The following is a 14,721-nucleotide window of genomic DNA, read 5'->3' as shown; positions in this document are numbered from 1 at the left end:
CAAAACCACACTCAGATATCACCTCACGCCAGTCAGAGTGGCCAAAATGAAGAAATCAGGAGACTATAGATGCTGGAGAGGATGTGGAGAAACAGGAACCCTCTTGCACTGTTGGTGGGAATGCAAATTGGTGCAGCCGCTCTGGAAAGCAGTGTGGAGGTTCCTCAGAAAATTAAAAATAGACCTACCCTATGACCCAGCAATAGCACTGCTAGGAATTTATCCAAGGGATACAGGAGTACTGATGCATAGGGGCACTTGTACCCCAATGTTTATAGCAGCACTCTCAACAATAGCCAAATTATGGAAAGAGCCTAAATGTCCATCAACTGATGAATGGATAAAGAAATTGTGGTTTATATACACAATGGAATACTACGTGGCAATGAGAAAAAATGAAATATGGCCTTTTGTAGCAACGTGGATGGAACTGGAGAGTGTGATGCTAAGTGAAATAAGCCATACAGAGAAAGACAGATACCATATGGTTTCACTCTTATGTGGATCCTGAGAAACCTAACAGAAACCCATGGGGGAGGGGAAGAAAAAAAAAAAAAGAGGTTAGAGTGGGAAAGAACCAAAACATAAGAGACTGTTAAAAACTGAGAACAAACTGAGGGTTGATGGGGGGTGGGAGGGAGGGGAGGGTGGGTGATGGGTATTGAGGAGGGCACCTTTTGGGATGAGCACTGGGTGTTGTATGGAAACCAATTTGACAATAAATTTCATATATTAAAAAAAAAACTGCTTCCTAGTTACAATTTAGCTATGTGTCCTTTTCTCTGATATAAATTGCTTGATATTCTAAATTATTAAATGCAACATCATTATCTGGGCAACCTAAGGATGGTGTTTTAAAAAAACATGAATATTAATGCTAATATCTATTACAACAATGATGTTCCTATACTTTTATACCCATAAAACTGAGGAAAAATCCATACAATTCTGTGATGTGTCTTCTGTTAATGAAAAACAAAAGTGGAAACTATATCTATGACTTAAAATGAGGTCATTATCCATTTTCTACCTTTTTTGAGATAGACAAACTTTGGCTAAAATCTTGGCAATGTCACTTGCTTAATTTTCCTGAGGCCTCAATTTCTCATTTGTGAAATTGTTGCAAGAATACCTATCTTGTAGAAATTATGTGAGAATTGCACAAAATAACATGAAATTTGTCTGGTGGTGTCTAGCATTTAATATGCTCAATCAACTTTGAGTTTCCTTGGCTTCTTATACCAATTTCATTTCTGTTTCCCACTCACAGACCCAGAAAAAAGAGCTCCTTAATCAGTCTCTTTTAATTGATGTATCAAATTAGGGATGTATCCTTAATTGATGTGAACAAATTTATAGGTTGGGACAAGCCAATTATCTTTTCTCAATAAATGAACTCTGTCATAAGTACTGGGTCAACTGGTAGTTTCCTGAATTATAAGATTATGTCAAGTTGATTTGGGGGCCTCTCATATTAATGTTATATAAAATGAGGCAGTGAAGAAAGTGGACAGATACTTTAAGGGGAAGCAAATGCAACAGTATGAGAAGGATTGCATAGTTTCCAATGTACAAAGCTAGCATCCTTGTTTCCTAATATTTCTTATCCCATATTTAGTGTTTCATTATGCCATGTTGTCACTCTACTCTTTTTATTTTGTATGCCCTTTTCAAGCATATACTTTTTTAGTTTAGCTAACTTAAATGTGTTCTAATATTACAGTCAAATGAATTTGAGTTATTAACTACTCCAGTGTTTTTTTAAATTCTGTTACTTAGAGCAACTTTTATTTTTCAAGATACTAAGTTAACATCATGATTTCAATTAGTGATTGATTTTTAAGCCAACTATAAAATTGGCTAATAGGTTTGCTGATATTACATAGTGTGTTTTGACACTGACCTCTTTACCTTAAAAATATTGGTAGATTCATCATATATTCCAATATTGAAGAAGACAGAGATTATAAAGACTACATAAAACTAAGGAGGAAAAATGATCAAAAAGTTTGTCCAATAGTTAATTGAATGGATTGCACATGAAATATCATGGTCCCAATTTTTAGTACATATTAATATTAATGAATATATTATTTAGGATGCTTTTGGCACGAGTTGAAAAAGACACCTAATTAAAAGGATAAAGTTATTTATTAGGTAAGAAGAGGCAAACTGTCCAATGATGTCAGCAAAGATTCTCTGTCTGTTCACTGTGCTATCCTCAATGTGTTGGCTGTTGTCCATAGTCTTGTCTTTTCATGCATCCAGAATGCTGCTGCAGGCTCTGTGATCCAATACAGCTTTGTCCAGAACATAACAGGCAGTTGCCCACTGCAGACTGTTTTTAAATCCTGGAATTTAGATTTCCCCAAAAGTCTCCCAACACACTACCTCTTAAATCCCATTGGTTAAATTTCTGGTATGCTCACTCTATTGTCCAAGAACAACTATAAATAACTCCTCTTTATTCTCAAATGTTTTCCCATTTGGATGATAAATTATCATTATGTTTGTCCACATGCCTATGCCTTAGGAGAATGAGATTCTAGGAGCATGAAAAAGCAAATAATCTAGTGTTTTTAGCTTCTCATAAAGTGATTTTGGCAAGGGATAATGTAATGGCTTTGGGGTAGTCAACCAATAATCTTACAGACATGAAATTACATGTGGCATTGTAATAACAAAGAGACACTGATATTACATATCTGTAATAACATGTCTGCCACATTTTAAGTATAGAACACTTTCTAATTTCTGATTATGAAGTTAGACATTGTACAAATTAGATTAATTTTTGCTAAAATTCTCTGTGATGATCAGAGTATCCGTGAATGTGAATTTAGGAAAAAGTACAAATGAGTAGTCAATTTTATTATTAGGGGAAATCCAATTTGGTCTTCCATATAAAAATATTGATAAATATTAACAACTTTTCCACTCTTTGTTTATTTTTTTACTACTTTTGAGTACATTCTAAATATTTTCTTTGGTTTTCCTTTAGAATTAGACCCAGTGACCAAGCAACTTATGCTCCATACAGCTAAACCAACTTTTGGTCATCTAGAAGATGTAAGTAAAATGGTCAACTTATAATAAATATCATTATCCATAGTAATTAAATGCAAGCATCTATTATATTTTAATGTTCGGTAGCCTTGCTACTAAATGACTGGAATATTATCCACTCTCTAGAAAATAATACAGTAGGATATTTACACGTATTTATGTATTTTAATGTTAGTTATGGTAATACTTTTGGTAATATAGAGATTTATAAACGACTACACAAACTTTCATATATCAACAAAAATGTACCATATAATTAGCCTTGCATAAGAGTTTCACCTATGTTTTCTTCTAGGAGTTTTACAATTTCAGATCTTATATTTAAGTCTGTAATTAATTTTGAGTTGATTTTTGTGTATGATGTAAGGGAAGGGCCCAGTTTCATTCTTTTGCATGCCTACTTACTATATGTGACAACATGGATGAACCTCGAGGATATTCTGCTAAATGAAATAAATCAGTCACAGAAGGACAAATATTCCATGATTCCACATATAGGACGTATGTAAATTAGACTCATGGAGGCAAAAAATAGAATTGTTGTTGTCAGGGGTTGGAAGCCAGAGAAATGGATAGTTGCCAATCAATGTATAAATAAAATCAATAATCAATAAAATCAATAGTATAATTAATAAAATTTCAGCTATGCAAGATTAATATGTTCTAGAGATATATTATACAACATTGTCACTATAGATAGCAATACTGTATTGTTAATTAAAAATCTGTTAAAAGGATAATCTCATGTTAAGCGTTTTTAGCACAATCAAATAATTTTTAAAATTTCACATTTTTAAGAGCATACATTTAAACAGTTTTAGCATGTCCGTTTTATGTGACTAAAGTATTGTAGTTGAAATAAATACACGTTATGCCAAATCTACAAAACTTATGTTTACAATATGCTATAGAATGAGTAGAGGAACATTATAAATTAGATCATGTGAGAATAGTTCAATTAGAATATTTGATAACTAATACAAGAAATGTGAAGAAACCCTTGAAAAACTTTATCATATAATGAAGAATCCATAACATTCCAGAGAGGTCTGGAGAAGACCAGATGGCCTGATGGTATTGTTCCACATGAAAAGGAGGCAGAATCCAAGTCCACATGTCTGGAAAGGGTGTTTGTAAAAGGTGGCAGGTTATGATGTATGATATGAGAAAAAGGTAGAGATGTCAAAAGAAAAGGAAACAGATTAACAGTTTAACCAAATAGGGTCTTGGAAGATCAGACATCCATAGATGGAATTTTTAAAAACTAACCTGATTATAGTGTGGTTCTCAGTGCTAGCTTTGCCCTCTGTCTCCCCACAAAACGCATTAGTGAAATCCACATGATTCACTCTGATACTTTCAGTGTTTTCTTATGGTTGAATTTGGACACATGTTGAGTCTTTCTTTGAGACTAATATGTGGCGAGCATAGAAGTCCCCCCAAAAGGACAAAATCTGTGTTATGTTTTGAGAACTTAACTGGGATTTGTGATTAAGGTGCAGTTCTCATATGTATTTTTTATTAAATCATCATGATGAAAGTGAAACAAGAGTGTTTCCTCACTATAGTTGCCAAATGACACAAACCATGATGATAGTTGGCGTATGACTTCATAGGAGAGAAACATTATGAGTATTTGCAAAGTTTAATACTGAAGATTAAAATAAAGTGCTAAATTCATGTACCATTTCATGTATTGAGTGAGAGAATCAGTAAATGATATTCTAAAGTCTTGGGCTAGTAATGAATATATAATTGAACTACAGAAGTTAACCAATTTCTTAATATCAAAATCTTTCCAAGATTCTAATAAGATACCCATGGCAGATGTTGTCTGTAGATGTAGAGTTTCTTGGAGAAAGTACTCTATTGGGTGATTTGGTCATCAACCAAGTATTAGAATGATTTTTTTGAGGTCAAAAGCTACCAGAAAAGAGAGAAATGTATGGGGAATGCAATGCCAGTGACATCAGAAAAATATTTTGATTTGTGGTCAGAATATACCACTGAAATTCTCCGGAGTAAGAGGTATAAAGTAGAGAAATGAGAAAGATTACAAAATCATTTTCAAGACCAGTGCTAAGAATTACATAAGGTGGACATGTCTTTGTTTGGGGGGCAATATGTTATAAAGTGGAAAATAGCCAGGATTAAGATGACAAGATTCTGATCATAAGTCAAAAAGGCAGGTAATAAAAGACTTCTACATACATGTTAGAACTCCAGAGACTTTGTAATAAGATTTGTGATAAGATGATGTGGAGAAAGTGTTAGATTACCCAGAGGTAGTCACTTCAAGAGCAATTTATAAATAAGCCTTCGTGGAAAGACCTTGAATTCATTTAAAACGAAAAATTTACCCTTCCTATCTGTCTCTTAGTAAAGCTGATGCAGGAGGAAGAAGATTAGAGGTAATAATGCCCACCCTTAGTAGATAAAATGGAATCACTGACTTGACACTTCTGTTATCAGTTCAAAGTGGGCCATTTGCAGATTACTCACATGTGGCTTAGCTGCCTGAGGTCATATGTACTAAAGAGAACAGGAAGAAATTGACCTTCAGAACTTGCCCTGGACACTGAAATTGCCCACTAATTTAATTCTGGCCTGATGGTTGTCCTACACTGAGCTGATATGACCAACAGGGACATGAAGAAGCAGATTTGGAAATAAAAACAATGGACTTCCCAAGACTAGGAAGTAGAAACATGAAGCCACACTTATTTTAGTTTTTTTAAGGGTAGAAACTATATTCTTGTCATAGAGAAATTAAGCTCATGAAATGAGAGCAGTTTGAAAGTAAGGCAGAGATACCAGAATTAGCAGCTAAAGTGGAGGAAGTACCCACCTAAAGATGTTTCTGTCAGGTGGGCTCTGACTCAGGATGAAATGTGATGAGGACTGAACTTCTGAGTTCACCTCTGTACCCCTTCCCCCTTTCATAGCACTAACTACATATTCCGTGACCTTGAGATATACCTACTAACCTCTACTGGTCAAACTATAACTTTGCCTGACTCTACTGATAGAGACAACTCCAGAATTAAAAAGTGACTTTCTTCAAAGCTAAGTCATCAGACTGGATCAGAAACACTACCCAGAAGAGAATATTGAGAAGGTCCTTTTATTCCTTAGTTGGGAGAGAAGTTTAAGGCAGTAGTCAGTGGAGCCCTGAGTATCACAAGTACATTCTGGTGTTGTCTTCTCCTTGAGATTTTTTGAGGTGGATGCAGATATTTTTTGTAGGAGAGGTATAAATGAGAGAGAGTATTTTATTCACAGGGTAATTGGAGATAAGAAGTGCTAGAAAGGACTGGCTAACTTGCTGGAACTGCCACCTGTGTGAGCAAAGATGTAATCTATGCATTCTGGGGATCTGAACATAATGGGGAATGTGATAAATCTGAGAAATAGGTATTTAAGAGGCAGCAGAAAGAGCAAATGGAACAGGGAGAAAATCCTAGGTTGGAAGTGTGGTCAGAGAGAGACTTAGAAGAAAATACACGTTTCTAATTAAACTTTTAAGTTGTTTGCAGTGTCAGGTTTGAAAGTAAAAGTTCTGTTTTCCCTCAGAATCTCCAATTGGTCACTAATGATTTTTATGTGATATTTTGCTTTTATGTTCAGTGGAAAAAGGTGTCAAATTCAACTTCAGGTTTAGGGACTGGGGCAAGAAGAGATGCTGAATACAAAGCCAGTCACATGTGTTAAACCATGTAGCATAAGAAAAGTAAAACACTCTTCTCCAATGTGTTAAGGTTCATGCAAGTATTCATTTTTAATTCTGTATTTGTCACTATGTTGTTTTCTGACAATTCTAAAGCTACTTCAAATTTTGCCTCCTTCAAGGGCATCTACTAGTGAAATTTACATGACTTGCTCTGGTGCTTTCAATGTTTTCTTATGACTGAATTTGGACACATGTTGAGTCTTCCTTTAAAAATAATGTGTGGTGAGGATAGAAGTGCCCAAAGAGGACAACATCTGGATTATATTTTGAGAACTTAACTGAGATTTGTGATTAAGGTGCAGCTCTCAGCTGCATTTTTTGGATTAAATCACTGTGATGAAAGTGAGACAAGAGTGTTTGCACAAGATAGTCTTATTTTGTTAGCTAATTCCGGCAAAATCAAAATTAAAAGAGCAGAATATATATCTACATAAAACACCTGTATCTTTTATGCACCTCATTCATCCTGATCAGCGTTTTTTCACAGACCTACAATTATTTTGACTAGTTTGTAAAAATGAGGAGTTTCAGACACAGCTCAGTAGTGCCTATATAATTATTGGATGTTTAAACAAAGCCGAATTCTTATGGCCACAAAGAGCCAGCATTGAAATCCAGCCTGGATGTTATTCTCCACTCATCTGCTCAAACTCTCTCTAATTTTGTGTTTACTTTTAAAAACTCTATTGTTTTATCTTTCACAACTAATCTACAATCAATCTGGATATGGCTTCTGTGTATGATATGAATTTAAGGTCAAGTATTTTGTTTTGTTTTTGTTTTTTACATATGTCCAATTTTCCCTGCTTTATGTACTTAAAAGACCATCCTTTACTCATTGAACCACATTGCCATCGTTTTTATAAATCAGGTGATTATATATTTCTTTACGTATTCACTGTTATGTAATATAAATATGTGTTTCTTTCCCCACACCAATGGGAGCATAGCTTAATTTTTGACAATTATATATAAATTCTGACTTTTTATAGACTATATCCTGCTGCTCTGTTTTTCTTCATGATTGCCTTCCCAATTCTCATCCTCTCTGAATTTCCATTTAAATTTTACCATAAAATCAACTTACCAATATCCAGAAAATAACCTGCTGGGATTTAAAATTTTTCTATTTGTTGTTGCTTTTCAGGGGGTCTATTTTGATGTGCCAACCTTTGGCTTTGGTTTTATTTCTGTTTATTCTGTTTAGGTCTTAGAGCTTTTTGAATCTACTGGTATATATCTTTCATTAGTTTTGGAAAATTCTCAGCCAGGATTTTTTTCCAAATAATGATTCTGCCCCATTTTTTTCCTCTCCATTTCAGACTCCATTTAAATATATGTGAGAAATTTGTAGTCTGGGTGTCCTTTCTCCTACACATTTTCTATATATTTCTTTTTATCTCTGCCTCAGTGTATTTGCATACTTTTAATTCTTCTTTCTTCCACTCACCAATCCTATATTCTACTTTAATTTGCTGTTAAATCTAGCTGTTGAGCTCTTACCTTCCAAATCTGAGTATTTATCTAAAGGAAACAAAAAACCCCCACTAATTTGAAAAGATATATGCACCTCTGTATGTTCATTGCAGCATTATTTGTAATAGCCAAGATATGGAACCAACCTTAGTGTCCATCGATGGATGAATGGGTAAAGAAATTGTGGTATATATAAACAATAGAATATTGTTTAGCTATTAAAAAAGAATGAAATCTTGCCATTTGTCACAAAATGAATGGACCTTGAGGGCATTATGCTAAGTGAAATAAGTCAGTCAGAAAAGGACAAATATTGATCTCTTTTATATGTGGAATCTAAAAAAAAACAATAATAAAGAAAAATAAAAAGCTCATAGAAACTGAAAACAGATTAATAGTTGCCAGAGGTGGGAAGTGGGTTGGGAGAAATAGGTATATTCGGGTTTTTTTGTTGTTGTTTAGTTTAAATAAATTGAATAAAAAACACACAGGTTTTTGGGGTGCCTGGGTGGCTCAGTTGGTTGAGCGACCGACTTTGGCTCAGGTCATGATCTCACAGTTTGTGAGTCTGAGCCCCGCATCCAGCTCTGTGCTGATAGCTCTGAGCCTGGAGCCTGCTTCTGAGTCTGTCTGTCTGTCTGTCTGTCTCTCTCTCTCTCTCTCTCTGCCCCTCCCCCACTCAATGCTCTGTCTCTCTGCCTCAGAAATAAACATTAAAAAAATTTAAAAAAATATAGGTTTCAATTATCAGATAGTAGCTACATTTCTTCATCATTTCAGCCCATTTTTTCCACATTTTCTTTAACACATTAGTCAAAGTTTTTCTGTTTTTTTTCTGTTTTTTTTTTTTTTTTTTTTTTTTTTTTTACTGTGGTAAGAACACTTAACATGAGATCTACCCTCTGAACAAATTTTTAAATGCTTACGTAGTATTAACTATAGATGCAGAGTTGTATACGTCATCTCTAGAACTTACTCATTTGTGTAACTGATACTTTATACCTATTGAACAACAACTCCTTATTCCCTTCTCCCCACAGCCCCTAGAAACCACTATTCTACTCCCTGTTGCTATGAGTTGACTATTCAGATATCTCATATAGTTGGAATCAGGCAACATATGTCCTTCTATGACTGGTTGTTTCATTTAGCATAATATCCTCCAATTCATACATGTTGTTGCATATGGCAGAATTTCCTTCTTTTTTTAAGGTGGAATAATATTCCATTGTATGTATATACCACATTTCTTTATCCAAATGATGATGGACATTTAGGTTTTATCCATATATTGACTATTGTGAATAATGCATCAATGGGCATGGGACTGAAGATATCACCTCTAGATCTTGATTTCAATTCTTTTGAATATATACCCATTAGTGGCATTGCTGGGTCATATAGTAGCTCTATTTTAATTTTTGAGGAATCTCCATATGTTTTTCATAGTGACTGCACCATTTTAGATTTCCACCAACAGTATACAAGGGTTCCAATTTCTCCATATTCTCACCAACAGTTATCTTTTGTTTTTTTAATAATAGCCATCATGACAAGTATGAGGTAATATCTTATTGTAGTTTTGATTTGCATTTCCCTGATATTAGTGATGTTGAGCACCTTTTCATACATGCATTGGCCATTTGTGTGTCCTCTTTGGAGGAATAGCTATTCAAGTTTTTTGCCCATTTTTATCCATTATTTGTATTTTTTTTCTATTGAATTGAAGGAGTTCCTACTGTATTTTGGATATTAACCACTATCAAATATATGGTTTGCCAATATTTTCTCCCATTTCATAGGTCATTTATTCATTTTGTTGATTGTTTCCTTCATTGTGCAGGAGCTTTTTGGTGTAATACAGTCCCACTTCTATATATTTGCTTTTGTTGCTTGTGCTTTGGGTGTCTCTTTCAAGAAGTCATTGCAGAGATTGATGTCATGAAGCTTTTCTCCTGTATTTTCTTCTATGAGTTTTATTGTTTCAAGCCTTAACTTTTAACTCTTTAATTCACTTTGAGTTGATATTTATATATGGTGTAAGATAAAGGTCCAGTTTCATTCTTTTGCATGTGTATATCCAGTTTTCCTAACACCATTTGTTGAAGAAATGATTCTTTCTCCATTGCATATTCTTGTCATTCTTGTTAAAAATCAGTCAATGGTATACTTGTAGGTCTATTTGGGGCCTCTTTATTCTGTTCCACTGATCTATATGTCGGCTTCTATACTAGTAAGATACCATTTTAATTGCTATAGCTTTGTAATTTGATATCAAGAAGTATGATACCTCCAGCTTTGCTTTTTTTCTCTCAAGATTGCTTTGACTATTTTGGGATCTTTGTGGCTTCATAGGAATTTTAAGATTGTTTTCTATTTCTGTAAAAAAATATCATTGGGGTTTTTACAGTGATTGCACTGAGTCTGTAGACCACTTTGAGTAGTATGGCTATTTTAATATTAATTCTTCCAGTCCATGAATACAAGTTGTCTTTTCATTTAGTACTGACTTCTTTAATTTCTTTTGTCACTGTTTTACAGTTTCAGTGTATAAGTTTTTTATCTCCTTGGTTTGATGCTATTGTAAATGGGATTATTTTCTTAATTTCCTTTTCGAATAGCTGATTGTTAGCATATAGAAATGCAACTGATGTTGATTTTGTGCCCTGCAGCTTTAAAACCAGAACAAAGACACTGTAAGAAAACCACACCCCAATATCCTTGGAGGACACAGAATCAAAAATCTTCAACAAATACTAACAAACCAATTCAACAATACATTAAAAGTATGAGACCTCATTAACAAGTGGGATTTACCTCTGAACAAGGATGGTTGAACATAAATCAATTAATATGATATATCAAATTTATAGAATGACAGATAAAAATTGCATGATCATAGAAATATATACATAAAAAACATTTGACAAAATTCATTACCCTTTCATGATAAAAACTGTCAGTAAACTTGGTATAGTAGGAAGGTATCTCAACATACTAATGACCATACATTACAAGCCCACAGTTAATATACTCAGTGTCAAATCAAAAGTTTTTCCTCTAAGATCAGGACCAAGGCAAGGATGACCACCACACCACTTCTACTCAGCATAGTACCAGAAATCCTGGCCAAAACAATTAGGCAAGAAAAAGAAAGCTTCCAAATTGGAAAGAAAGAAGTAAAATAATCTGTTTGCAGATGGCAAACAGATGAGTTTATAAATGTAGGAAATGCTAAAGACCTAACAAAACAAAACTGTCAAAGTTATGTTAATGTCCTTATCTACCATAGCATCTGAATCATCTGTGCATCTAGACCATCAAGTTCTTTTTTTTTTCCCCCCTTGGTCCTCTGTCACATTGTCTTGTTTATTGTCATGCCTGGTAATTTTCAATCTAATGCTGGATATTTTGTCGAAAAATTCATGGGACTTCACATGATATCCTCCTAGTGATAAGGTTCTTTGTTTCTTTAGTAGGAGGACAGAATGGGGTATTCAGAACTTAAAGCAACCAAGGAATTAAGGCTGCATCACAACTTCGGTAATAACACTCAAGTCTATTATTTCATTCTGGTCACTCACCAGTGTTTTTAGTGGAATTTGAAAACATCCTGTGGGCCCCTTCCCTAACAGTTTCTGAAATCTATTTTTGCCTCTCCAGGAATGATTGCTAAAAATTTAGGGTTTTTTTTTCCAAATAGTTTTGGGCTAAGCATTTTAGGTTCTTGCCCTGCACAGCTTCAGGGATGACAGGGATAATTTACCATGTGTTTCAGGCCCATAAAGTCTTTAATTTTGTCACTATAAACACAAGAGACCACTAAAATCTCAGATGATTTCTCATTACTGAGAGCTAATAACTCTCTGTCTAGGCAAATTTCTCAAACAGAACCAGTAAATGACCCCAAAGTAACAATCGGCCCCACATTGAGAGCTCAATTCCAGATTACCAGATCTTTATGTCTTCATGGGATTTTCAGATACCTGAAGGCTTTTAAAAAATGATTTTTCACAGCTTTTCTAATTGTGCTCAATGGAATGATAGTCTACCACAAGGTAATCCACTTTACCCAGAAGTAGAAGTTCTGCATATATTTCTGCTGAAAAACATGAATCAAAACATCTTTCCTTGTTAGTTTTATTTCCATATTTAGGCTCTACCACTTTTCTCTGGCTTTCCATATGAGGGACTTGCCCACAGTACTTTTTTTAACAACTATCTGGCAGTATTTTTTCCCCAATGAATGGTTCTAAGCTGTCTCTCATTCCCTAATATCTGAAATGTTCAGATAAAGTCTCCCTTGTACCCACATGGTTTCCGCCACAGGAATACCTTTACTTAAGACAGTTAACTGTTCTTTTAAACATTTCTATGTTAAGGTTTTTCCATGTGCATGAAATAGAGACTCCTTTTCTCTTACTTTATTCTTTGTGGAAAGGCTAGACTTCAAGGAAGATACTTTGTGACCATGACTTAATAAATAAATGAGACTCATGCAGAACAATAGAAGTATGGTAGGTATATAAGTAATTGCTGACAGAATGTACAGAAAACATTGTAAATACAGAAAAACTAGAGAGACACTACTTTAAACTAGAGTTGACTCACACAAGTTGAAAAGAGAGCAAAAGGGAGCAGAGAGAATAATGAAAAACATTTAAAGCAGTATGAATCAAGTTCAATATTAGATCAAACCAATAAATTTATTTATCCTCAGTATATAATGTCATATTTGGTAAGACATGTTAAGAAGAATAAAACTAGATATTTTTAAAACGGAAAAATATACTCAGGAGATACTTTGTAGCTTGTGAAAAACCATTTTTTTTTGTTACTCTTGAAGCAAATCAGGTTTGTAATGGAGCAGAACAATTAGATTTAATTTAAAAATAAAATCCAGTATTTTACTCTAGCAATTGTGGTAGATGGGAAGGCAGAAGGAAAATTAAGAAGTTCTGTTTTATTTGGAACTTCTCTATTCCTTGGTTCATCTATCAGTGACTATGTTACTTCCTGAAATTTTCTGAAAATCTCTGTAAAAACACATATGTGTTGCACCAAAAAAAGAATAAATACTCTCTAGAAAATTCAATTTATAATGCTTGTTCCAGTGTCTACAATTTTACCTGACTGAAATTTTGTATTGCGTGTGCAATATTTCACTGAGTGGCTCATGACTGCAATGAGGAGCATAGCAGTGGACACACATGGCCACAAGAACACATGGAGTCCCAAGTCTGTGCTCCTGGCATTCTGCACTTACCAGAGTGGTTGATATTCTAAGAAAGGGAAGGCAGTATGATGGCAAAATGGAGGAGGCTTGTAGGTGTAATGTTTCTTCATCCTACAATAATGTGGTATATGTGTCTTTTTTAATTTCTTTTTGAATTTGTCTCAGTGATCAGTCTGAATGTACTTAATTTTTAAAGTGAAGAAAGAAATTATTTTAGTTTTTGTAATATTTTCCCTATTTAATGTATTTAAAACAAATATATGAGTGTTAACTTGGCATACATAAGGGTCACCTATGGAACTTTTAAAACAACTATATTTGATTTGCTCTTTGCAATTTCTAATTCAGGATATTTGAAATGTATGTCAGACACCTGCATTTTTAAAAGTTTTATAAATGCTTGCACTCAGACTCCTTTCAAATTTAACTTGGCACTGATCCAAAAACATATTTTTAAACTTTGTTATTTGGTCCTGAAATAAAAACCAAACTACTTTGACTCTTACACCAATCCAAGTTATCTGTTAGGTGCATGTATTCCTCATCAGTGCTATTACTTTTCAAAATATGATGACAACCCTTTTTTAGTTCTACTAACTCTTAAAGCAATTGGTTTTGTATGGGACAATAAAATAAAATAAAATAGTAATATTACAAAAAGCTGTTAGGGAGAATAACATGGACGTAATTGTCACTTATTCTTACTCATTTGAGAATTAGTGATTGAGAATTTCCTAAACAATATTTCTGCTAGCCTTTTGGTCAGATCTAGAACTTTCAAAACTATCCTTATAAGTAAACAAACAATAAACCAATTTCAAGCCTTTCTACATATAAGCCACAGTATATAAAAATGGAGCCAAAAATAATAAATTATTAAACTTTCTGTGTTGAAAGTGGTGTTGGATCTCCTACCCATGTTCCCATTTGTATACATGAGCACTCAAGTGTGCACACAGGACAGCTCCTAGGGCAAAATGAGAATATTAAGCTGACTGCTTTAGACAGTCTGAGTGGATTGCAGGGTTAAGGGATATCATCTGATGATTGTGTCCATCCAAATTAGATTGCTTTGGCAATTAGATTGCTTGTGTCCTATGTCATAGCATGGTCTAATTTGAGGATGTTATACTAGAAATGTCAGAGCACTTCTGACTATACTATATTGTAAAAATGTAGGCATGGATGTAATTTCCAATATTCTTTTTATTAA

At 34.0% G+C, this 14,721-nt stretch overlaps 1 protein-coding gene across 3 annotated transcripts in view; it reads left to right on the top strand.

Annotated features, from left to right (window-relative positions):
- CNBD1 (cyclic nucleotide binding domain containing 1) overlaps positions 1–14,721 on the top strand; it is a 453,327-nt gene that overhangs the window by 408,148 nt on the left and 30,458 nt on the right. For all 3 annotated transcript variants that reach the window (XR_007458475.1, XM_049633177.1, XM_049633176.1), the window contains one exon: positions 3,002–3,069. Coding sequence is in view for 2 of the 3 variants with exons in the window: in XM_049633177.1 (XP_049489134.1) it covers positions 3,002–3,069 (68 nt within the window). In the remaining variant the exon portion in view is untranslated. The remainder of the gene's footprint in view (positions 1–3,001; positions 3,070–14,721) is intronic.

The sequence above is a fragment of the Panthera uncia genome, chromosome F2 (assembly GCF_023721935.1).
Source record: "Panthera uncia isolate 11264 chromosome F2, Puncia_PCG_1.0, whole genome shotgun sequence".
In the NCBI taxonomy this organism is placed as follows: Eukaryota; Metazoa; Chordata; class Mammalia; order Carnivora; family Felidae; genus Panthera; species Panthera uncia.
This window is presented reverse-complemented; position numbering and strand designations above follow the sequence as displayed.